The sequence below is a fragment of the Sitophilus oryzae genome, unplaced genomic scaffold (assembly GCF_002938485.1).
Source record: "Sitophilus oryzae breed Bouriz unplaced genomic scaffold, Soryzae_2.0 scaffold_801_pilon_pilon, whole genome shotgun sequence".
NCBI classification, from domain to species: Eukaryota; Metazoa; Arthropoda; class Insecta; order Coleoptera; family Curculionidae; genus Sitophilus; species Sitophilus oryzae.
In genome coordinates this window covers 751,164-775,868 of record NW_022147419.1, presented here as the reverse complement: position 1 = coordinate 775,868, position 24,705 = coordinate 751,164, and the positions used below count along the sequence as shown (strand labels likewise).

General features: G+C 29.6%; 5 protein-coding genes across 6 annotated transcripts; 3 read left to right on the top strand and 2 right to left on the bottom strand.

Annotated features, from left to right (window-relative positions):
- Positions 1-200: 200 nt before the first annotated feature.
- LOC115888578 (dynein light chain 4, axonemal) lies at positions 201-944 on the top strand. The gene is made up of 3 exons (XM_030908339.1): positions 201-373; positions 433-516; positions 577-944. The coding sequence occupies exons 1-3, from the start codon at positions 302-304 to the stop codon at positions 736-738; spliced, it is 318 nt and encodes a 105-aa protein (XP_030764199.1). The 5' UTR covers positions 201-301; the 3' UTR covers positions 739-944.
- Positions 945-3,751: 2,807 nt separating this feature from the next.
- LOC115888545 (ARF GTPase-activating protein GIT2) lies at positions 3,752-14,366 on the bottom strand. The gene is made up of 13 exons (XM_030908299.1): positions 14,201-14,366; positions 14,002-14,135; positions 13,838-13,947; positions 13,488-13,677; positions 13,297-13,427; positions 13,054-13,228; positions 12,923-12,995; positions 12,369-12,551; positions 10,851-10,957; positions 10,552-10,800; positions 8,242-8,394; positions 7,977-8,186; positions 3,752-5,909 (listed from the first exon to the last, which is right to left on the bottom strand). The coding sequence occupies exons 1-13, from the start codon at positions 14,256-14,258 to the stop codon at positions 5,712-5,714; spliced, it is 1,971 nt and encodes a 656-aa protein (XP_030764159.1). The 5' UTR covers positions 14,259-14,366; the 3' UTR covers positions 3,752-5,711.
- A 169-nt stretch (positions 14,367-14,535) lies between these two features.
- Positions 14,536-16,307, top strand: LOC115888566 (mitochondrial E3 ubiquitin protein ligase 1-like). The gene is made up of 4 exons (XM_030908325.1): positions 14,536-14,798; positions 14,853-15,168; positions 15,225-15,709; positions 15,962-16,307. The coding sequence occupies exons 1-4, from the start codon at positions 14,694-14,696 to the stop codon at positions 16,079-16,081; spliced, it is 1,026 nt and encodes a 341-aa protein (XP_030764185.1). The 5' UTR covers positions 14,536-14,693; the 3' UTR covers positions 16,082-16,307.
- Positions 16,190-17,664, bottom strand: LOC115888565 (cytoplasmic tRNA 2-thiolation protein 1). Of its 2 annotated transcripts, none has more exons than XM_030908323.1 (5): positions 17,517-17,664; positions 17,096-17,446; positions 16,848-17,036; positions 16,586-16,790; positions 16,190-16,528 (listed from the first exon to the last, which is right to left on the bottom strand). In XM_030908323.1, the coding sequence occupies exons 1-5, from the start codon at positions 17,559-17,561 to the stop codon at positions 16,248-16,250; spliced, it is 1,071 nt and encodes a 356-aa protein (XP_030764183.1). In that variant the 5' UTR covers positions 17,562-17,664; the 3' UTR covers positions 16,190-16,247. The 2 variants fall into 2 exon arrangements, with proteins under 2 accessions (XP_030764183.1, XP_030764184.1); XM_030908324.1 differs by having other exon boundaries at positions 16,220-16,420.
- Positions 17,665-17,799: 135 nt separating this feature from the next.
- On the top strand, positions 17,800-24,139 carry LOC115888563 (proteoglycan 4-like). Its single transcript, XM_030908316.1, has 2 exons — positions 17,800-17,906; positions 22,330-24,139. The coding sequence occupies exon 2, from the start codon at positions 22,341-22,343 to the stop codon at positions 23,640-23,642; it is 1,302 nt and encodes a 433-aa protein (XP_030764176.1). The 5' UTR covers positions 17,800-17,906; positions 22,330-22,340; the 3' UTR covers positions 23,643-24,139.
- Positions 24,140-24,705: the final 566 nt, after the last annotated feature.

Genomic DNA, 24,705 nt, shown 5'->3' with positions numbered 1-24,705 from the left:
AATAATTTAATTCAAAAAAATATTTAATTTGTGAAAAAATTCAAAAAAAAAATACATTTAAACAACATTTCCAATAAAAACGTAAAAAGTTATTTAAAAAATACATTTAAACAAATTCAAATCTTTCAAAAGGGTAGAAATAAAATAATTCATATATAAAAAAAAGAAAAGCTTGACGGATATTTCGTTTTTGACGGTTGGCGACATTTTGTTTGACCGATTTCAAAAAATTGAAATTTGAGCGCCATTTCTTTCATTATTTTTACAAATTAAACAATATTAAATTAAAAACTGGTCATTTATGGCTGACGCAGAAGGTAAAGAACCCAAAGAAGAACAAAAAAAGATCGTCCATACTTACCCTCTGATCCGAGTGAGTCATTCCGCACAATATATTGATCTAGTCTTATTATTTGGGGTTTCACTTTACAGCATTCGGACATGGCAGAGGAAATTAAGACTGAGTCAATGGAATTAGTTGTAACTGCTTGCGAAAAGCATTCAGCTAACAATGAGGTATATTAATTTTATGTTGTTTACAATATGGATTAATTAATTTTGTTAATGTGTTATAAGGCTGCGGCAAAAATGATCAAAGAAGAAATGGACAAAAAGTTTGGACCGCCTTTTCATGTAGTGGTAGGCGAAGATTTTGGTTTCGAAATATCCTACGAATGTACAAATTTACTTTACATGTTCTTTGGGGGAAATTTAGCGATATGCATATGGAAATGTTAAAATATACAAAAATAGGAAAGTAATAACACACCAAATCAAAAAAGAAGTGACATACATTTTAACTTATCTAATATATTTATTAACTTTATATTTTTATATATTAGGATATAAAATAAGTTTTGTATAATGGGCAAAGTTATAAATACAGAACTGCTATGATAAAATTATTTTACACATTTTCTAATAAAATATTCTTAAAAAAACAATTTTAGTTTTTTTAGTAAGAAATACTAAAGTAACACACACACACACACAAACTCGGTAGGTAACAAACTTCCAATCATACCACTGTTCATATTAGCTACTAATAATTATGTAGAATGTAGAATGTTTAGGAGGGGAGTTAATCACCGCGACCTTATAGATCTATTGTGTATTCCCCTTTCTTGAGTTATAACGAGTTATAACTCATCATACAGTCTCAGGGCTTTAACAAAAGCCAGTATCTGAGACGGCTCCACAGAGGTCAGCTCTCCATCCTCGACATCAGACGTACCAAAGTTCATGGCACGAATGGTCGTCGTCTCGGCGCACGCAGTGATAATGTGTTTTGGTGTTTCCCCATTAATAATTATTAAATTGTCTATTTTATTGTATTAATATTAAAGATAATTTTCGGCATAATTAAGAGTACGTGCTAACATGCAATTTTTAGTCGGCCGACTGTTTAGTTGCAAAAGTGAAAACAATATATTCTCATGGAGCCGATCGGCCGACTATTTGATTGCAGAGATTTTTGCTTTATGCAATCATTACCAAATTACATTTAGGTAGCTTTTATTGAAATTTAACATTTATTCTCTGTTTTTAGAAAATGTTAAATATGCTAAAATTCAATTAATATATACAGGGTGTCCCAGAAATAAGTGTAAGTATTTTAACTGGTAGTATAGTTCAACCCCAGAAACACGCCTATGAGGTTTTTTTTCGCGAAAAAAATTTTGAAAATTCGAAATTTTTTGAAAATTCTTTTGGAATTTTTTTAGTTAAAAAACATAATTTCTTGATAATATACCAAAATAGGTATTATATTAAATTTACAAGAAAGAAAATCCACAAAAGATCCAGTGGTTCTCAAAATTTTAGCAAAAAGTCATTTTATTTGGAAGTTCAAAGTAAAATAACTCCATTATTTTGGACTTATTTGAAAAACGATAAAGAGAAAATATTATGTTTCTTTTATCGAGATCTACCACCCCTTAAAATACTTGCACTTATTTCTGGTTGCGACACCCTGTATATAGTTGTCTAATTAATATAGACTTGTCCATTACAAAAAAAACACAACTTTGACTTGTAACTTTTTTGCGAACACATAGTATGTTCCCAAAATGATATTTCAGTACAAACTATCGTTCTCCTTGGAGCCTCCGCGCGTCCTTTGGCAGCATATTCTACAGATAAAAATAATTAAAAAAGTTCGTATAAATGTATGTCCTAAAATGCTTAGTTTCGGAGATACAGGGTGTAGAGGTTTTAATTTTATTTCTATTTTTTCTAAATAATTTCTGAAGTAACCTCAATATTTGGATAAAAATTGGTGTCTCGGCGTTTTTTGGCATGAGAAATTTGATTTTGATGTCAATATAACTCCTATTTGTAGAGGGCACCACCTACATATTTTTTAACAGTTTTTTTTTAGTAACTTTTTGTTTGTACTTGAATTTAAGCAAAAAAAGATACATTTATGACGTTTTTTGCGTAAAAAAGGTTTCTTGGTAAAAATCGCCATGAGAAATGATTCTCGAGATATTTGGAATCGAAATTATCAATACCTGTCATCATTGACATAAATTAAACATGTTGACTAAATAGTTATTAGACTGAAATCATAAATTTGAAATGTTTTTGTGCCAAATGTTAAATAGAAACTGTTTTATCATCATTTACTTATTTTTATATGCAGAATATGCTGTCGAAGTTTCCGGAATACAGTTCGGACCACCCTGTATACATTTTTTTTAAATGGCTACATTAAGAATGATTAAGCAAATGGTGGACCACTTTTCATGCTATTAGCTACTTAAATTAACCAAGAAATTCGTAGGATATTTCTGTATTTAAAATAAATAACGTTTTTTAGCAGAAATCGTCGTAATGCGTCGTCCGTCACACATATTTAAGAATGAACTGTCATTTTCTAAATAAACCAATAGAATTGCCCTCGTCTAAACACTTACCTGGGAATTAAAATGACAGAACAACTGTCACACACATGTATCCTGTTATTGGACAGACTATTTGTAGGCGAAGAATTCTGTTTTGAAATATCATCTGAATTTACAAATTTATATGTTTCTTAAGGGAAAATTAAAATTATACAAAATGAGGATTGGGCTCAAAACACACTAAATAAAAAACATATGTTTAACTTAATATATTTATTAACTTTATATTTTTACCTATTAGGATATAAAATAAGTTCTGTATAGTCAGTCAAGTTAAAATACACAATTGCGATGATTATAAATTATAACATTATTTTAACACACTAAATAAAAAACATATGTTTAACTTAATATATTTATTAACTTTATATTTTTACCTATTAGGATATAAAATAAGTTCTGTATAGTCAGTCAAGTTAAAATACACAATTGCGATGATTATAAATTATAACATTATTTTGTACATATTTTCTAATAAAATATTCTTAACAAACAAGACCATTTCTTTAAATAACAAATAAAGTAACAAAATTTCGATTTTACCACTGTTGTGTATGCGTAGTATTGTTATATATTTTTTATTTCATTGTTTATGTTTAAATTGCACATAGTTTCGTTTCTTGGCAAGCGTTTAAAATTTGGAGATACTTTTCATAAATTTATCAGTCTGAAAATGTAACATGAATAGTAATTTAAAATAATAAGAATGGGTCAGATTTCAATAAATAAAAGTTTCAATTTATTTTTTTTTGTTCAAGTTTAGGAGCCTTATAAAATATATAAAGTGGTACTAACCCTACAAATAAAGCTTAACATATTAGTACAAAATAAGGGATTTTTTTTAATAAATAACTTAGTGCTTTACTATTTCACGTTAAAGAAAAAGAAACTTTTTAAAAGCATATTTTTTCTTTTGAAATTTGATATAAGATGTGATTAAAAAAGTTTTATATCAAATAAGTGGCAAATGGTGACAGCTAAACAAAAATGTAAAGAAGAGATAAAAAAGTTTACACTTAAAAGATTGTTAAAATGTGGACGCGAGAGATGGGAGAATTTCGACAGACGACATTCAAAAATTGACAGATAAAACAATTTACTGTTGAATTAAAATAACAGACAACAACTGTCTCTCTCTCACTGTCATAATATCTTCTCTCGTGGGACATACTATTCAAGGCGTGCCAAAAAGTTTACAACAAATGGACATTTTGCGTTTTTTTTTATTACAAAACGTTATTAAAAACAAGTTTATGCGGATTTACTTGAGCATGCCCAATAACAAAAAAATATTTTGGCAATCATATGGGACAACTGTTATGGCGCCAAATAACAAAAAAATTATGTAAGCAAGAAGTGAGGTTAGGTGACAACGATGACAAATTATCGAAAAACGTCAAAGACAAAATGTTGCTTAGAACTCGATTTTCCGTCTATATACCAAGAATCATAAATATACAGGGACTATCAAAGAATATAACATTTTTGATATTTCACAGAATATTTTCAAGAAATCGTATTCTTTCATTAAAATTTCATAAAACAAAATGAATTTCTACAAATACAATATTTTATCTTTACAGTTTCGTAAATAATAGTAGAAAATAACAAATGTCAATTTTTAAGATACCAAACATGACATATGCTCATGTTATGTCTAAATTATTATTTTTTTGTAATAACAAAAAAATAATAAGACAGACTGAAGAAATTCTGAATAAACTTTTTTCCATAACTTAATAATAAAAACAAAAAGTTTTGTTGGGAACTTTTTGGTACACCCTATATACAGTATGTCCCCGTTTTGTTCTTTACAAGAGGAAAAACTCTTTTATTACTGACACTTTGGGAAAAATGCATTCTTCATAAAAATGTTTGCTTGTTCTAAAATGGTTAATCCCGTTTATACTTTACCAAATTTCAATACCGTTTTAGAGAAAATGAAAAAAAAACATGAAAATATAATTCAATTTACTCCTAGAGAATTTGCCTATAAAATTATAAAAACCAAAACGCGTTTCTATAGTAATATAACTTCGTTTTAATTCTTTGGTAGATTGTTATTCATAGAATTTTAGTTAACGTAATATTTTTTGCTGTTTTAAAATGTTAAAGAAACACAAAATTTATTTAGTTCGATGCTAGGGATAGAGTGATAATAATTTATCAGAAAATGTGATACTTAACAACAGCAAAGAATATGACGTCAAGCAAAATTAATAAGAACCATCTATCAAAGAATGAAATCAAATTAATATTACCATAACCTTTTGATTTTTAGGAGTTCAGGAAGGAAAAATTCCATATTTTGATGTTTTTCTTAACTTTTTCTAAAACGGTATGGAAATTTGGAACAGTATAAAGATGATTAACTATTCTAGAACAAGTAAATTTTTTTATGAAGAATGCATTTTTCTCAAAATGTCAATAATAAAAAAATCATTCCTCTTGTAAAGACAATCTGGGGACATACTGTATAGTAGTATTACGAATCTTTGGAAGACTTCAACGGAAACCATTCAAAATTACTCATTAAAAAAATTAAATAACGCTGAAATTAAAAGAACCAGAAAATAATTACTATTAAGGTCTTATCGATAAAACTGTAGATTAATATTGGAATTACTACCTAAGTTTAATAAAAAAAAACTACAGAGAATAGAATATTTCTAAAATCGACAGTTTGATAAAAAATATTGTTAAATCTTAATTATTGCCGGTTTTTGTCTTCAACTACTGGAGTATTTCAAAGCTTTTAAAGGATCCTACTATATCGAATTTAAATTAAGGGGACTTAAAAATCTATCATTGGTTCGTCGAATATTTTGTCACGATCTCCTTTGTTAACTTGGCAAGATTGAACGCTATATCTCTGATGTTAACAAAGTGAAGATCGACCGCCTTCGTGTCGGCGTTCAGTTTAGAATTTTGCAACTTCTGACATTCGGGAAGCAATCGACTAGCCACTTCCAGCATCAATTTGATTTTTTCACTTTCGGGATCCTGAAAAACATGAAATGGTGTAAATAATTATGAAAAAATGCAGGTTATGATTGATTTGTTTAAAAATAAAATGTTTTCGAGTAAAAAAATCGATTATTTGGATATAAAAAAAAAATATTTGGATATACAGGGTGTCCCTGGCTGAGCGTGCATTAGAAGTTCCCAAAGAACAACAAGATCTAGATCGGAGATTATTTGCACATTACTGTTTCACAATGAGATCTATCAATTAAAAATATTTCCTATATGGCTGAACTTTCGGAAATACCGGAATATGACAGCAACTTTCTTATTTTAAATGGGTACCCCCATTTTTTATTTCATACTTAAATTCTCTGTAAAGTTTTATGAATCCCCTTCTATGAATTTTGATATTAGACACTCTATACCTAACGATAACCGTTTTTGAGAAAAAAATATTTAAAATTTGTGGAGGAAATAAACTGCCTGTCAAAAAAATGTGTATAGCCTAAACGTCAAATTTAGTGATTACCACAGCTACTGTGACATAAAGAGGAGACATGTGGCTATCTATTTCAAAAATTAAATTGTTCGAATGTCATATAATATTGGCTGTAGCTGTCATGGAATTGAGCGATTAAAAAATTATCATAAATCATTTCTTTGAAATGGAAACCCACTTTTTTATTTCACTATTGAAAAGGTTTTTTTTACTTTTTGATTATACATATTGCTTCGCTATACCTAAAACAAATCGTTATTAAGTTATTTTAGATTATGTTTTAAAACGTAGGTCTATTTTTCTTGATTTTATCTAGCTTCCTTTGACATTAAGTGTCAAACAATCAGACAATTTATTTCCATCTGTGAGAAAAAGCTGCTTAAGAGTTTAAAAAGTGTATTCATAAAAATATATCTGGTATTTTCGCTCTTTAGTGATATTTAATAGTTGATATTGTCAAGGTGTATGTGGCGCTAAACGGTATTACTGGTTGCCTACCTTACCGCAACGTGTCAAGAAAAATGGCGCTTTCGCCAGAAAGTAAAAGAATATTACAGAATTCTTTAGAACGTTCTAGAAACACTCGCCAGAGAGTATATAAAGCTCGCGCTTGGCAGTTGGACGAGTTTGAAGTTTGAATATACCGCGTTTGGAAATTGTGAATTAATTGGCGAAGGTGCCAGAGTTAGAGTAATAGTAGTTGCATAAATTGTGTTTTATAATTAGTATAAATTGTGTGTACAGAGTAAGAAAGAAATAAATTCGTTAAGTATTTTATCGTGAGTTTAAATTAGTGGACCCACGGAATCCGTAACAATATTATTAATAATATACCGTATGATCAACAAAAAAAAACGGCGCAAAGTGTTGTCTTGGAAACGAGGTTAAAATCAATCAAATCAAGAAAAATGTACGCTTTAAAACTAAATCTTAAATAACTTAAAAAACAATTTATCTTAGGTATAGGAACATGTATAGTCAAAAAGTATCGAATTGAAAAACCTTTTCACTAGTAAAATAAAAAAGGGGGTTTCCATTTGAAAAAATGATTTATGAGAATTTTTAATCGCTCAATTCCATCACAGCTGCCGCCATTATGATGACATTCGAACAATTTAATTTTTGAAATAGATAGTCAAGTCTTCTCTTTATGTCAAAGTGGCTGTGGTAATCACTAAATTTGACGTTTAGGCCATATACACATTTTTTGACAGGCAGTTTTTTTCGTTCAAAAATTTTAAATATTATGTTTCTTCTCAAAAACAGTTAATGTTAGATATAGAGTATTTGATATCAAAACTTATAAAATTTGACAGAAAATTTTATCCTGTAATAATAAATGGGAGTACCTATTTAAAATAAGAAAGTTGCTGTCAACTTCCGGTATTTCCGGAAGTGCCTCCATATTGAAAATATTTTTAATCGATAGATTTCGTTGTGAAACAATGATGTGCAAAAAATCTCCGATCTAGATATTGTAGTTCTCTAGAAACTTCTAATGCATGCTCAGCCTGGGACACCCTGTATACGTATAAAAACCCTAATTAAAATACATCTAAGTTTTTTATATGTAATAATTGATAACTAATAAATTGTTTACTTACTTTTGATAATGTAGTGGCCAGTTTGACTATAGCTGCCTTCACTTTTTCGCCATGAACAACACAATCCTCATTCTCCGGTACCTGGATACTTTTATACATTTGTTGAATCGTTCTTGTCACTTGCTCAGTGCATTGTAACACTATCTCTCTATCTGGCGACATCGAATATAATCCCGGCGATGTATTTCTAATATTATCGCCCTGTTTAAACTGCAATAAACAAATTTTTGACGAAAATACAAGTTGGTTCATTTGAACTACTCACTTGTGCTTTGATTGCATGCCAATTAGGCACTTTGCCGATGGCTTCTCTAGTTTCAAACATGCTATTAGGCCTTTGGGATTTTCTGTTGGACCTTAATTCTACCACGTCTGTGCCCTTTCCATTTGATATTATCGATGAGTCCAAGGTTTGATTCTTCAGAACAAAAAAAATATATTTGTTTCAAATTGTAAACTTAAAATGTTAAATGTAATATCAAGAATATTAAGAATAAATTTAAGAAATATTTTTAGGAAAAAAAAGAATTAAAAAAGTACAGGGTGTTCTGGAAAGAAGACGCAGTAGTTTTTAAATTATTAAAGAGGTATAAATATTTAATACACTATATACCGGGTGCGTCTCAAAAGTGGTTCACCCCTATAACTTTTTTACTTTTTCAGTTAAAAAAACGAGATTTGGTATGTTAGTATATGACATAAATTAAGATTGATTGACGTATTCAATTGTTTTTGGTCTCTTTCTGTTTTACCGGAGATGACTACAACTTTTGATTTTTAAATGGCACCCTCAGTAGTTTTTTACTTTATTCAATACAAAATAACATTCTGGATAGAATGACATATATCATATGTCAACTTTTGACATTTGAGCATATGCTTTATTTGAAATTATAACATGCGGTTCATAACGAAAATTTGACACAAATACCAAGTGTGTGATATTAAATTATTCGTAAAAAAATGCATTTTCCAAATATGCTTATGAGCCACCCTCGTTCCATTTGAAAAAATTGAGATATGATTAAAAATACGATTTGGGCATGTTTTAACCAGTCAGGACATAAGACTATCAAATCTATTTTTCCAAGACTCCTTGATTGAAAATTAGTGTTTTTAACATAGCCATGGCACTCTAGATTGACGTTTAAAATACAATTTCTAATTAAGCAAAAATGTCAAAAGTTGACATATGATATGTCATTCTATTCAGAATGTCATTTTCTATAGAATAAAGTAAAAAAATACCGAGGGTGCCATTTAAAAATCAAAAGTTGTATTCATTTCCGGTGAAACATGAAATGACCAAAAACATTTGAATCAATCCTAATTTATGTTATATACTAACATACCAAATCTCGTTTTTTTATCTAAAAAAATAAAAAAGTTTGGTTAGAGAAGGGGTGAGCCACTTTTAAGACGCACCCGGTATACATATATACGAAAAGTTCATTTAAACTGCTTTTTTGACTTTAATTCTCTTATTTTCTTCTATACAGAGAAACTTTTTTACACTGTTCCGTAGCAGATTTCCAGTTTTTTGATATTTTAACTTTTTTTATTCAAAATTATGTAGACAATACAACAGAGAATTTAAAAATATCAGTTTTATTTTTAATGAAATTGTGTAAAGTTATTTGAAAAACACCCGGTATACAAAGGTTCCCAGATAATTACTTTTTTATCTATTTAAAAATAAGTTTTTTTTCACGAAGAAAATAGGATGAATCAAAAATAATTGTATTTTTTTTAAATAGTAAAAAATCTATGGAGAATACCGGGTGCGTCTCACAAAAGTGGCTCACACCTATAACTTTTTTATTTTTTCAGATAAAAAAAACAGATTTGGTATGTTAGTGTATGACAAAAATTAGGATTGATTAATGTATTCAATTGTTTTTGGTCACTTCCTGTTTTACCGGAAATGACTACAACTTTTGATTTTTAAATGACACCCTCGGTATTTTTTTACTTTATTCGATAGAAAATGACATTCTGAATAGAATGACATATCATATGTCAACTTTTGACATTCTCACTTAATAAAAAATTGTAAAATTGTTTAAATTTCAATCTAGAGTGCCATGGCTATGTCAAAACAATAATTCTTAATCAAGAGGCATTGGAAAAATAGATTTGATCATTTAATGTTTTTAGTGTCTTGTCCTGGCCGGTTAGAAAATGGCCAAATCGTATTTTTAATGATATATCAATTTTTTCAAATGGAACGAGGGTGGCTTATTAGCAAATTTGGAAAAGCATTTTTTTTACGAATAATTTGATACCAAACACTTGGTATTTCGAGTCAAATTTTTTAATAAAGTAAAAAAAATACCAAGGGTGCCATTTAAAAATCAAAAGTTTTAGTCATTTCCGGTGAAACATAAAGTGACCGAAAACAATTGAATACCTCAATCAATCCTAATTTATGTTATATCCTAACATATCAAATCTCGTTTTTTTAAATGAAAAAATAAAAAAGTTATACACACACTTTTGAGACGCACCCGGTATAAGACTGATTTGTGTATATTACAAAAAAAATACTCAATATATTAAAGACCATTGAACTTACCTCTCCAATATACTCTAAAGAATCAAAACCACTATCTCCATTGGCGAATGATACTTTTTGCGACAACCTAACTTTTAGCTCAGAATTTTCGTTCTGCAGTGCTTTTAAACACTGTCTCAATTTGGTCACTTCCGTTCTGAGATCGGTTATAGTATTATCTGAATTTCGTAACTGTTTAGTTAAAGCTTCTAAAACTTGGTTGGTTTTATTAATATTGTCTATTGAAATAATACTGTCTTTTTTATTCATCTGAAATAGAAATATAATTAGGCATAGTCTAATAAAAAAAAATTAGTTACCTCTTCTTCTTTTGACATTGGAACTGCGTAGTCTTCATCTTCGGCCACTGAATCATAGAGGGGATCATCGTCAATTTCTGAGGTTTGCCTCAACTGTATCATGCTTCCTAAAAAAAAATCAGGTGAATGAATAAACACGAAAAAAATCGGTAGATGACTGGTTTAAAAAAAAAAAGAATATATTTTTCTTGTTTTTTAGATTTTTATTGCAATTATTTGGGGAGGCTAAATACGTAAGAAAAATCCAAAAAAGGCCCATTGCTATTTCAAAAATAATATCATATAAAAAATCGACTTTTTCGTTTCCATATAAAAATTTTTCTTGTATAGGGTGAACGAAAAACACATTTTAAAGCTAGAGCATCATGATAATGGGAAAACTGTAGAGTGTAGAATCATATGAATCATATCATATTACTACAGCCTACTGCGTTTTTTTAGCCGACCATACCAACAGGTATGGTAGGCTATTAAGATCGGCAAAAAAAAAGTTTTTTTAATTTCACTCAAAATGAGTTATTTGGGTCATAAATGACCTAAATACAAAATATTTTCATGGTGTCTGTCTGTCCGTCTGTCTGTAACATGATAACTCAAAAACCGCTAAACCGATTTTAACTAAATTTGGCACAAAAATACTGTGGCACCCGAGAATCTGGCCATTAGTTTTTGGTGGAGGGGGCGGGGGTTGGTAAGGGGTATGGGAGGGGATTAAAAATTTTAAAAAATCGTAACTCCAAACCCGATTTTTTAAAATGCGGTTTTCAATTTAAGATTAGGAATAATATTTGCAACAAAATTTGTAATAATATCAAAATCAGTCAAATTCGCATTTTTTGAGATAATTGAAACTAAAAGAACTGCCTACCAACTTTTTATTAACATATTTTAGTATGGGTGGCTATACGTGCCTCCCGGCGTCAATTTTTTCAAATGGAACAAGGAGCATATTTGAAAAAAGATTTTTTTATGAATAATTTGGTACCACACAAATGGCATTTCGAGTCAAATTGTCGTTATGAACAGCATGTTACAATTTCAAATAAACCATATGCAAAATTTCATTCTATTCAGTGTCATTTTATATAGAATGAGGTAAAAAAATACCGTGGGTGTCATTTAAAAATCAAAAGTTGTAGTTATTTCTGGTGAAACAGGAAGTGACCAAAAACAATTGAATAAGTCAAAAAATCCTAATTTATGTCATATACTAGCATACCAAATGTTAATATATCGGTTTTTTTCTCACTTTTGAGACGCACCCGGTATACCAAATTTCATCTTGTTAATATGAACCATTTTTGTAAAAAAAGTTATATCTAATATTGTTACTTTGGTTCGCCCTATATACCCAAATAACTTTGTAGAAAAACTCTATATTGAGAAATTTTATACGTAAATAACTATTACATTTTGTATCAAATACCCCTAGATTTTTTGTACTGAATCATTTACATACTAAATTGTGTTTATTTGCAAAACTATATTTTTTACTACATAACAAAATGTAGCACCCACCTTTATCAGCACTTTGTCTTCTTTGGGTATCAACAAGAATTTCATACACTAAACTTTTCAGTTCAGGTGTTGTAAATCTAGCCAACTTTTGTCTACCTTGATTCCTCGTTGTTGACAGTGTGTTATCCACAGGTAAGAATGGAACATCACTAAGTTCGGTAGTATCTGCACAACTTAACCAAACTGTGAAAATACAAAAACATTTTTTTACTGAAAGTACACAAAATAAAGATAATATTTAAAAATAACTAACTAAGGATTCATTAATAAACATTACAAATTACTCATCAATGTGAATCATCAATTAAACCTAAAGGAAATCACACACCTACCTTTGACTAAATGGAAAATCTTCATTTTTTTTAAATTGCTTTAAAAACTATACACTAAACACAAACCCTATCTACTTAAAGAGCACAATAAGACTGTTTATGTACTTACCAAATCCCTTAATGGGAAGCCATTAACAAAGATAAACACAAATTTAGAAAGTGAATAACGTTATAGCCTCATGCTAAATTATTTTTAAATTATATTAGAATTAAATAGCTTACTTGATTCCGTTTGCCTTCTATCCACTTCATCATAAACATCCATTACTAACTCTTCAAAAACATGATTTGGAAGCTAGGAAAAATAGATTTATTAATGTATGAATATTTTATATTACATTTTGAAAGATTACTTTCTGTAGTTTGGCCAATGACGCTGGGTTTGATTTAAAACCAGTGGAAGGTATAAGAAAATGCACTCCAGTGGAATGTTCAGGCTTCCTTAAAGAAAGGTAATAACTAAACAAATCAGTAACCTCATACTGACTTTCTATCAATCTGTTCATTAGTTCCTTGTTGTTTAGTTGTCTGAATCAAATACAATAAATATTATAATTTGAAAAAATATTGTCTCAAAAGAAAATAAACAATGTTACCTGGAATAATCTAAAGGCGTTCTTCTTTGACTATCTGGACATGTAGGATCAGCTCCATATACCAACAGCAGTTCTACTTGCAGTTTTTGGTCAGATTTTATTGCAACATGCAAAGGAGTCGATCCCTTTTCCTAAACAAAACAAAAAAATAAGAATACTAATTTATCAGTGCTTAAATTACATTAACTCACATCATGGAAATAATTTGGGTCAGCACCAAGTGCTAAGAGCCTAAAAGATGTTTCCAGATTAGGGGTTCGTACACTGGCATGTAATTGTTTTCCCAATTCATTCTCCACACTCAATAAACCATCTTCATAGTTTTCTCGAAATGCATACAAACACTGCTGATGTTTTGCTTTAATATACTCTTGCTTGACACTAAAATTTTAGAGTTTTATAATTAAAAAGTATTTATAATTTATGATACAGAGATTCTTATAAAATTCAAATATCAGATAGATTACACACAAAACCTGTCATACATTCTCTATTAATAGATAAAATAATCTATAGTATAAATTATTTTCAGTACATTTACCTTACAGGATCTTTAGCAGTGGGTTTCTTTTTCAAAAGTTTAGCTCCATTTTCTAGTAGTAGATGTTCCCAAATATTATTGGCACCATTATTATTTAAAGTCATAACCATCTAAAAAAGTCACAATCAAAATACCTGTGCAATGAACGAAATAAACATCTTTACATTAAGCTGATTTTGATTCCAACTACTTTTCAACAATGATTTTACTTGAGATATATGTCTTCCTAAACTGCGATGGATACTACAACATTGAGTACATAATAATATCCCTTTATTAACTGAAACCCAGGTAGCATCTACGAATAAAAAAATCATAAAATTAATTCAAATAGATTTCATAAATTTTAAAGAAAATACATACCTGTCGCCCCGCAATCGCCACAAATTTCAACATTTTGTTTGGATTTTGTGCGCGACATGCTAAAGATGTTTAAATAATAACAATAAAAATAAACAAAATATTAAAATTAATTAACAGATTCCAAAACAATTACGCCATTTTTTATTCTAAACACCTGTCATCTATCAAATATTTTTTGACAGCAAGATAAATCTTGAATCAGAATGTCCAACCAAAATAATATGATCTATGTACCCAAGCTATGAACCATCACCTGTACCATCACTGTCAATAACCATCGATATTATTAATCAAATTGAAAGGCATTGGATATCATATATTGTTAGCTGTCAAATCAAATTTTAACCATACATTTCAATAGTCACATAATCTTAAAATTATAAATAAATATAAATAAATAATATGAAAAAAAAATTGAGAAGTTAAGATATGTTTTATAAATTTCTAGTGTTTATCATTATTTAGAAAAAAGAAGTGAAAATATAGAATAAACATGGATATTTTTGTAGAAAGTGTAGCGTTGGGAATAGATGCAATAATTCTAATTGCATGTATGAGACAATATTACAAAAAGAAAAACGATCTCACAATGATAGCGGTATGAATTCTGATTGTATATTTCTTTATTATACTCTTAATTGAAGTATTTTAGTCTGCACCTGTGATAAATCTAGATACAAATCTTAAGAAAGTAGTAAAATCTAATCCTGAACAGAAATTACCATATGTAGTGTTACGGGGCACGGTAAAGGCTTTGGGAAAACCCATAATTAGTACCCATAATCCTAACGTTTCTGGTGTTATTCAGTCACTAAAAATCAAAGAACATGTAGTCAAAAGAAGCTCAACTGGATTTTGGGCCGATTCTGAACGAACCATACAAGAGATTCAGAATGTTATGCCCTTTGCTTTAGAATCAAAAGGAATAATTGTTGAAGTTAGGGAACCATTGGCTGGCGAATATTTAGGTAAAAAATGTTGATTAATTATATAACTAACTAGTAAAATAAACATTCATTTGTAGATATGGATATCATATCAGATAGTTTTCATCCTACCACTCCTACTGTTTTTGATCACATTTGGGGATTTTTTGCTGGAATAAAACAAAAAGGAGTCCAATCAACAGAGAAGATGTTAAAAGAAGGCACTCTCCTAACAGGTGTTGGAGAATTGGTATACGACGATAAGTCACTGAAACTACAGCCTCCTGCCACAGACAATTGTCCATACTATTTAACAACAATGCCAATTATGACTTTATTAAAAAAGATAGATAATTCTAAACACAAGTATTCTATGCTGTGCTATATTTTTAGTGCGGTGGGTACAGTTCTAGCCGCTCTTATTATTAGAAAATATTTTAACCACAAAAAGCAGTTGAAAATGGACGAAGAACGAAAGAATCAAATGGATGAGGAAAGGAAAAACAGGAGAAGATTGATTAGGAATGTAGAAAGCTTATCTGATAATCAGATTTGTGTTGTTTGCAAGTCCAACCCTATAGAGGTAAGGAAATAATCACTATTTTATGAAATATATATGATTTCATTTTATTAACATAATAATTTAAAGCTATATTTGTATATTTATACCTGCATATTTTTACCCATATAGTCTTTTTATTAAATAAATAACAGTATATGGATATGGTGCATGAATTCAATTTTTTGTCTATATATTTATAGAACATGGGTTGCATCATTATTTAGTAGACTTCTAGATTTGATCAAAAATTCTGAATAAATATTTCTTCTTTAGATGATTATATTGCCCTGTGGACATGTTTGCTTATGCGAAGACTGTGCAGATGACATAACAGACTTATGTCCAATTTGCCGAAGGAATATTGAGATGAAGTCAGTAGCTTACGTGTTATAATGTGAATAAATCTATCAATGTATGTTAGAAATTAAAAACAACTATGAAATATTTATAATGAAGAACTAATAAAATTGTTTCTGTTGGAAGAAGAATTAAAATTTATTTGTATATATACATAATATATATTGTAAAAAATATAATACATCTATTATTAATTGAAATGTTAACTTATACTTGGTATAGTAGTTTTGCATAGACAGTGTGATTTCTCTGGTTTGGCATTACAACAATTTTTACTGTTACAACTGGATGTTTTTTCTTCGTTCTCCTTTAAGAGCCTTTTCACTTTACTTGATTTTCCAATTCCTAAACGTGGTAGTCCTTTATTTAAGCCCTCTAGAAGTATACAAGCCTTACAAACATCTTGTGATGAAACATAATTGCATCTAACACATCTTGTAAGAGTTGGTATTTTAGTTGTTTCAGCAACCTTTAAATCCTCACCTAGAATTGTATATTGTTGAAAAACTAACTTATTTTGTTTTTAAAGAAAATAATAACCTGATTTAATTATATTCATGATAATAGTTGGATCAATTTTCTCTAAATCTTTAAGCAGTACTCTGGCATGACCTCTATAAGCATTCGGTGCAAATACACATTCCGTAGTGAAATATATGAGTTTTTTAAAGTAAGCATACATTACTATTTCCTTTTCAAAAGCATATTTTAAAGGCTTTACACGGGGAATTCCATCTCCGCTATCCTAAAAACAAACATTAGAAGTAGTATGTTAGAGTTTGTAATAGAAATATTTATTTACTGTAATTATTGAAGTGCATCTATTCAATCTAGCTATATCCCCACGTAATATATTCATTAATACTGTTTCAGCAATATCATCAGCATTATGGCCAGTAGCTACATAATCTACTTTTAATAAATATGCTCCTCTATCTAATGCTTGCCTCCTAAATACACCACAGAAAGTACAATTATTTTTTCTACCTATCTGTAATATATTATTTTGTGAGAAATGACATTAAAAGTTTAAAAAATATATGTACCCACCTCTGCTACAATTTCATCCATAGTCCATCCATATAATTCTTTATAAGATAATATTTTTAAATCCATGCCATAATCTTCCTTGTTTTGTTTAACTGTGTTCAAACTATCATCTCTGTAACCTGTAATTCCTTCATCAATGGACAAAAGCACTAATTTTAGCTGGTAATTAAATTTTTCATTTAATAATTTTAATACGTAAGCTAATACAGTCGAATCTTTGCCACCTGATGCTGCTATAGCTACAGTTGAACCAGGTCGAAATAATTTTGCCCTTTCAATTGTATAGTGAATTTCATTTTCAAACGCTTCAAAAAAACATTCTTTACACAAGGCATCCCCAGTTTTAGGTCTCTGAAATAAGTTATGGAGACAATATGGTAAAATACATTTGTTTGTCTGTTTGAAGATAAGGAAAACTTACTTTCAGTATTGCCGTTTTACCACATTTTGTAGAACAAGCAGGCATGGTTTTTAAACAATTTAAAATATAATAAATTAATAAATATTTAACAAAATTAACAATAATTAACGAGGGTTATGTTAACATTAACCTTATTTCTCCTTTTTTCTTTTTATTATTTAGGCGCACACATAGCGCACAGTCATGATAAGATTTTTTAGTAACGATTATCATATATCAAATAATATGTGTATTATTAGTTGTGAATTTATATATGATCCTGGTCCATCAAAATTGTCATTTTTATTATATCGCCATATTGGTTATCGGTAAATTGTTGATGTTTTGTGTATTTGTGTGGGTTTTTGTTGGCCGGTTCAGAAATTTAAAAGAAAACCAGTAAAATTTAAGGTATGTCTAGTAGATTTTCTTTGATCTTGCAATTTACATTGATATAATAAGGTATTTTTGTATATTTCACTAAAAGGGTTACGGAAATTTCAAATCGTTTCATTTATTGAGGCCGCTTATTTAAACTCTTTGTACTGAAAGTATCCTTCTGTATGTAGGTAGAGAATAAATTTAATTGAAAATTATTAAAATTACTTGTTCTGTTTAAAAAGTAACCAGCATTTACAGAAATATAATTAATACTAACAACGTGTTGCAGTCAAGATCAACGAACTCAAATTTTCCGGTAAATTAGGGAAACGTTTTAATTTCGGTATTATTTTTTAAATAGTTTGTTAATTAATTTTTAATCTAGCCTGTTAATTAACTTTTTAATGAACTTATAACGATCGTTACAAAATTTTGTGGTATCATTCTCTTGATGACTTAAATTTAAACTATGTTTAAAGCTGAGCCAGGCTTGTATATTAATAATGAAACAACTAGTGGTTTATATTGCAGTATATTATTAAATAATAATGTAAGGAATGCGTTGCATCACATGTTCTAACGGGCACCGTTAGGTATTAGATAAGAAAAAGACTCTTTAAACATTTAAATTTAGCATTTTTATTCAAGTATTTTATCTCTTGATCGTAAACAAAACGATACTGATAATTTAATTGTGGTTTAAATTCAAGGACAGGCCGGCTTTCAAGCATTCCATTAATTATATAGTACTGCATACATACTAACATGATAGCTCTTTTTAAAAGGAAGCCCAGCCTTAAAAACGTTTATTTTTATTCTTAACTGGAGTGCCACAAGGGGAGGGGACGTCTAAACATAGAGGCGCGTTCCATAATGGCAGGACATAGACCTCAAAGTAGTACTTAGTTTAAAATGGGAAAAACAAGACGCATCGTTATCACAAGTAAACGGAGATTTAATTGTTACAGTGGCGCGCGTAAGATTATTATAAAGTTGATACAATGTAATCTGTGTGTTATTTTTTCTGAATTTAATTTTTTAAATAGTTTTTTAATTTTTCTGTTGCGTTGGAATAACATTTAGCAACTTACAAGATTGTTAAGATTTTTTGTACTAATGATTTACCTATTTATTTATTTACCTAACAACGTACAGGGTCATCACATTTTTGCTTTACTAAAGAATTTAGAATACACATACATTATAATTCACTTCTCAAAATTATTTGCATATCCCTGAAAAAAACTTTTTTATGTCTGTAAAATTATAAAAAATTAACTTTACCTTTTTCAATAGAAATCTACAGGCGTTATAATCTGTTCATATAAACACTTATTATAAAAGATTTATTTATATTATTTTAAAAGGAAACTTATTATAAATTGAATTATATACCTAGGCCATTAAACGGATTTATTTTTAATTATTAATGATTATTAATAAATTAACATGATTAGGGAAACCGCTAGAAGTATAAAAATGTCTTTCAAACTCCCTTTGAAATAATTTTAATCATTTCTTTTTATTGTTATTAAGTATATTCATATATTTTTTTTCATATGTATCTTGTAGTAGGTATTTCAAACTTGATGTTGATGTTTATAAAAAAATCAAATTTGCCCACCCTGAAGAGGGGTTCTATTTTGGTCCCAATTGATGTTCTTTCGTTCATTAGTGAAAAAAGAACCTTGCGGTTTTCAGGAACCCAAGTTACTTTTTTGTGAATCCCAAGATGCCATCAAAGAAATTGTTACGACCTAAGTCTGTTTACTACAGGTTTCTTTACTACAGTACTTTACAGGTACTAAGTTTCTTTACTACAGGTGGACATGGAATGTTGCTTGAGGTATTCATTGTATTGAGAAATTGAGGTGTTCAGTGTATCTCAGTTATCTTGTAACTTATCAAAGAGCTAAAAGGGAATCCTTGAGAACCTGGAGAAGTGACATATTAATTTCTTGATAAATACACTGAGTTTCCCATTAAGAGAATTAAATTCCTCATTTGTAACCAAAATGACACGCACTGTATAATGTGATTTAAATGTTTTACGGCGAAATTCTTTTTAGATGACAGGTTTAGGTAAACTAATTATGTAGGAAAGATAATTTTAATTTTAAAAATGTATTCTTAAAAATATATTTATATATACTTGGTTTTAAACCTATTTAAAATGCTTTTCAACAAAAATCTATTCATGTATAAAAATATATGTATATTATTAAGAAAGTTATTTAAAATTATTTAAAAATATATAACTTTTCATGTTTTATTTATTCACTAATTATAAATACACGAGAATATAATTAAAATTAGCATCTGATTAGAAAAAGTGGATTTATAACTGCACCTGTGCCTACAGACCAATACTGTAAAGGCATTTTTGCATGGGCATAATTTTAATTTATTAACTTTATTACCATTTATGAATAATAAATATTATATGAAAGCATAAAAAACATAAGGGTAAAGGATATATAATTAATCCAATATAATACCCACATTAAATACAGATTTTTTTAATATAATTCTAAATTGGTTATAAATATCTGCATGTAAAGAACAATAAATCATTTTATTATAATAGATAGTGAGATAAATATTCAGGAAAAACATCCAGACATAATGTATTATTTTGGTTCGTTTAGAAATACTGTAAAACTACTTGCGAAGATAATTAAGATAATTTTAGGTGGTTTATTTCGGTATTGGTTAGATTAAACCAAACTGGTGTCATTTTAAACAAAGAGGGTATTAATTTGTTGTAGCGCTTATGTACCTTAACATAACGAAAACCACAATTGAATAAATTATAATATTAGTTCTATATTTCCACATTATTTAAGATCTACTGTGTGCAAATTTGTTGTAACTTAAACGAACGTGTTACAATTAAAAATAAAAAAAGTCACTTGTTATTAGGTACATAACAACAGAATATATTCATTTTTCCAGATATATTATTCCCTGGACAGTCTATAGTCGCTTCTGCAAAGGAGAGATGGTATAGTCTATTCGGTATATATGCTAATAGTGACATTGTTTTGTCATTTGAATTCTAAAGTAGTTTTTCCTGTCAGTTTTTAAATTTACTTGGTTTATTTTAACATGTTAACAACTGAACAGGCTTAGACTAGCTTTTCTTGTGCAGCAAACGCAGCAAAATAGTTTATTGGTTAGCTTGAATTAATTTACTAACCATTCATTGCTGAATTTTTAAGTTATAAACTATATTTGATTTATGCAGGGTTGGAAAAAATCATGATTAAAAAAAATTTTAAAAATCAGATTTTTAAATTTAAATCAGATTTTTTGATTTTAATTCAAAACAATATTTAAATCGGATTTCCAATTGACTAGGACTTATTTTCAATTAAAGTCCTATCCTAAATGGCTAAATCTTTTTTAACTCTGCCCGATACCAATAACATTAGCAATTCTACGGTGCGTGTCATTTTTCCACATCGGTCACCAATATATTCCTCAAAAAAAGTCGTCCGTTTCAGATCAAAAGGATTTTTTTTCAAACGTCTCAAAAGTATTAATTTTTGTCATTTTAACGCCTAGGCATAAAACCACTGTTACGCCTAAGCACAAAAGTACAAAAATAAATTATGAAAAAAAATTAAGTGTCAAATTCAACGAGTGTACAAATTGTTGCTCCATTACTGTTTATATTATTTGCAATGTTTGAAATTAATTAAAAAATTATTTGTAATGTTTAAAAAAAATAGTATATTCTATTCGGAGTAAAAATGTACTTTTAGTGCCTCCCAACGTCAACGTCGGAATAGCTTTACGATGGGCCTTCAAAGGTACAGCATCGCCAAAAAAAGTATAATTTTTACTCCTATTAAAACAATAAACTATTGTTCGGAAATAGTCTTAGTAATAGTCTTAAGAGAATGAAATTTATATCTATCGTATAGTATATATTATCTAATGTCAAAATGTAAAGTACTTACAGCAGATCAAAATGTCGGTAGGAATTTGGAAACATACAAGTGTTTCAAAAAAAAAAATATTAAACAACATATTTTCTGACAACGATTATAGATTCTCTGGAATGAAGATATAGTCTCTATATCAGAAAAACCTAGTTCTGCACTAGACTGCGAATGATATGTATTCGAACAGCGAATTTTTGTCATTTATATAAATAAATTTTAATATAAATCCCTGCGTTTAGCGATCTAATTACTTCAAAAATCGGTCCAACATTTAAATTGCTGAATATATATTTTTATATAGTTTTACAACATTTACACTTTTCAATAAAATTATTTTTTTTTATTTAAATCGCACGATTAAAATTAAAAAAAAATCACTTGATTTAAATGACGATTTAAATCATACCAACCTTGCTTTATAGTATGTGTAGATTATTTGATTTCGATTTATATTTAAAAATATATAACGATATATTATACAAGCCAGTATTTTTTTTTTGCAGGAACAAAACATATGGAGACGGAAACCCAGCCAAAGGCGCCTCATGAAAATGGGGCCAAAGTTGAGGAAAACTCCGAACCCGTCGAGGCAGCAAAACAAAATGAATCACCTGCCGAGTTAAAGCCGGTTAAAACTAAAACCCCTTCCACTCCCACTACCAGATCTAGATCCAGCAGATCCAGGACACCTCAAATTAAGGACGGGAAAAATGACGAAACGCATAAACCTAAGAAAGACGACAAAAAATCTAGCCCTTTAACCAAAATTGATGAAGACTTAAACGGTCACGATGAGATCAAATCAAAAAATGCAGAAACTGAAAAAAAATCACCGTCAAAGAGCAAAAAGAAACCGGCCGAAAATGGATCAGAACAGGAAAAACATGATCTAAAGGAAGAGATTGCTCCTGAAACCAAAGAGACGAAAAAGACTCCCATCAAGTCGCCTAGGAAGCGAGAAAAACAAGAAGATCTAGGTAAAAACGGAGACCAAAAGCCCGAACCTGAGGATAAACTCGTTAAACATAAGTCTGAAGGTGAAGACATGGACCCTCTGGTTATAGCTTCAGACGAACCTGATCCAGAACTCCAATTCGACGAAACCTCAGATTTGGAGTCCGGTAAAGGCTCCCCGTTGATTCCCAGATGCAAGACTCGCAGATCACATACTAGAAACATCCCCACACCTAAAACTCCCAAATCTCTCGACTCAGACTCTGATAAAGCATCCGTATCAGCCACACCGGACATCCCGGATACCGAAAGCACCAAAGCTGAAAATTTAAACGACACCCACGACTCACTGGAAGCTGAAAACGCGTCGATTATTGCCGAGGCCGGAAGTGACGTCACGAGGTTAAACTATACTGCCTTTGAGGACTCTGAAGTGTCAGAGGACCAGAGTTACTTCAATTCTGTAAGAGAAAAGTCATTGCGAGATACACTACGCCATCTGTCGCCTAGGAGACCTATTCATGGTTCAGATTCGTACAGGGTTCGAGCGATGAAGAATAATAAATCAAAACTGGAGACGTCGTTGAATGATTCACTGGATCGTGTGGTTGGTATGAAGAGGAAGAGGAGTTTTACTCCAGAAGAGAGGAAGAAATTCAAGGCCGATTCTCCTGGTCTTGTAGGATTTTTTTCGAGTCCTTTGAAGAGTTTCGGCAATCGGTTTTTGTATACCGCCGAAGATGGAGGTTCTACTCCGAAACTAACCGGGTATAAAGACGAACACAAAGATATTCACGAAGATATTAAGGGAATCGTTAGCGTAGATGACATAGAAAAGAAAAATTGGTGTTCAGTTATGTAATTTATGGTATTTTTTTATTAATTTAATTGACCGGAGTATGCAACTATGAAAAACGACTAGAGTTTATTTTCAAAACAGTTTGGAAATTGTGTATTGTTGAGTTATTCTATTTTTCATTGATGTATATACAAGTTTTACTTAAAAAAAACTATTTATTTCGTTCAGTGTGTTATTATATCATTAAAGAATTTGACTCTTCTATTACTGGTCGCTTTTCATCAGAAGGAAGTCGTTCTTACCAAATTAAGCATGAACATTTTTTATAAAAATGTTAAAGCGCAGTGGATAGAGAATATCAAGTTTATATTATTAATAGTTTTTTTATGTAATGGATATATTATGTAAGATTCTTTTTGATGCTATACAGGAAGTTAGGCACAGTTATTTGTTAGTTAACTGATTTATATATTATGAATTTTTTATTCGTCATAAGGTCGTCTGCTAGTTCTTTTTTGTACGATTTTACTTTTATTGATCATTAAACACTCTCCAGCCAATATGTTGTCTTTTATTGTTGAATTTCTAAATAAGTAATTTTTAATAAATTGATCAGAACTCCAATTCGACGAAACCTCAAATTTGGAGTCAGGTAAGGATTCCCCGTTGATCCCGAGGTGCAAGACTCGCAAATCACATACTAGAAACGTCACCACACCGAAAAGTCCCAAATCCCTCGACTCAGACTCGGATAAAGCATCTGTATCAGCCACATCGGATATCCCAGATACTGAAAGCACCAAATACTACCTATAAGAACTACGCCATCTAATCTGTTGCCTAGAAGACCTATTCATGGTTTAGACATCAGTATACATACACATATAGGGTTACCAGATGAAAACGTGTTCACCCAGGTTTGACAAACCTTCCAAAAAAATCCGGATGTCTAAATTTTTTAGCAAAGTAACATTTTTTACATTACATACTTATTGATGTTCACATATCAATATAAAACACGAGCGGAAACATTTATATTTAAACTGTCAAAACCTAAAATTTGCAAAGTAAAACAATAAATTTACACTGCTGAACTTATCTACGATTTGTTAACATTCAGGAGGTG

Bases quoted from the DNA above. Each gene is read 5' to 3' on its own strand.
- LOC115888578 (XM_030908339.1), top strand. From the start codon at position 302: ATGGCTGACGCAGAAGGTAAAGAACCCAAAGAAGAACAAAAAAAGATC. The intron at 374-432 runs GTGAGTCATTCC...TTCACTTTACAG, and splicing joins ATACTTACCCTCTGATCCGA to CATTCGGACATGGCAGAGGA. The intron at 517-576 runs GTATATTAATTT...ATGTGTTATAAG, and splicing joins AGCATTCAGCTAACAATGAG to GCTGCGGCAAAAATGATCAA.
- LOC115888545 (XM_030908299.1), bottom strand. From the start codon at position 14,258: ATGTCGCGCACAAAATCCAAACAAAATGTTGAAATTTGTGGCGATTGC. The intron at 13,428-13,487 runs GTGAGTTAATGT...TGTTTTGTTTAG, and splicing joins ACCCAAATTATTTCCATGAT to GAAAAGGGATCGACTCCTTT. The intron at 5,910-7,976 runs GTAAGTAAACAA...CATGTTTTTCAG, and splicing joins TGGCCACTACATTATCAAAA to GATCCCGAAAGTGAAAAAAT.
- LOC115888566 (XM_030908325.1), top strand. From the start codon at position 14,694: ATGGATATTTTTGTAGAAAGTGTAGCGTTGGGAATAGATGCAATAATT. The intron at 14,799-14,852 runs GTATGAATTCTG...GAAGTATTTTAG, and splicing joins ACGATCTCACAATGATAGCG to TCTGCACCTGTGATAAATCT. The intron at 15,710-15,961 runs GTAAGGAAATAA...TTTCTTCTTTAG, and splicing joins GCAAGTCCAACCCTATAGAG to ATGATTATATTGCCCTGTGG.
- LOC115888565 (XM_030908323.1), bottom strand. From the start codon at position 17,561: ATGCCTGCTTGTTCTACAAAATGTGGTAAAACGGCAATACTGAAA. The intron at 17,037-17,095 runs GTGGGTACATAT...AATATATTACAG, and splicing joins TGGATGAAATTGTAGCAGAG to ATAGGTAGAAAAAATAATTG. The intron at 16,791-16,847 runs GTAAATAAATAT...GTTTGTTTTTAG, and splicing joins GATGCACTTCAATAATTACA to GATAGCGGAGATGGAATTCC.
- LOC115888563 (XM_030908316.1), top strand. From the start codon at position 22,341: ATGGAGACGGAAACCCAGCCAAAGGCGCCTCATGAAAATGGGGCCAAA.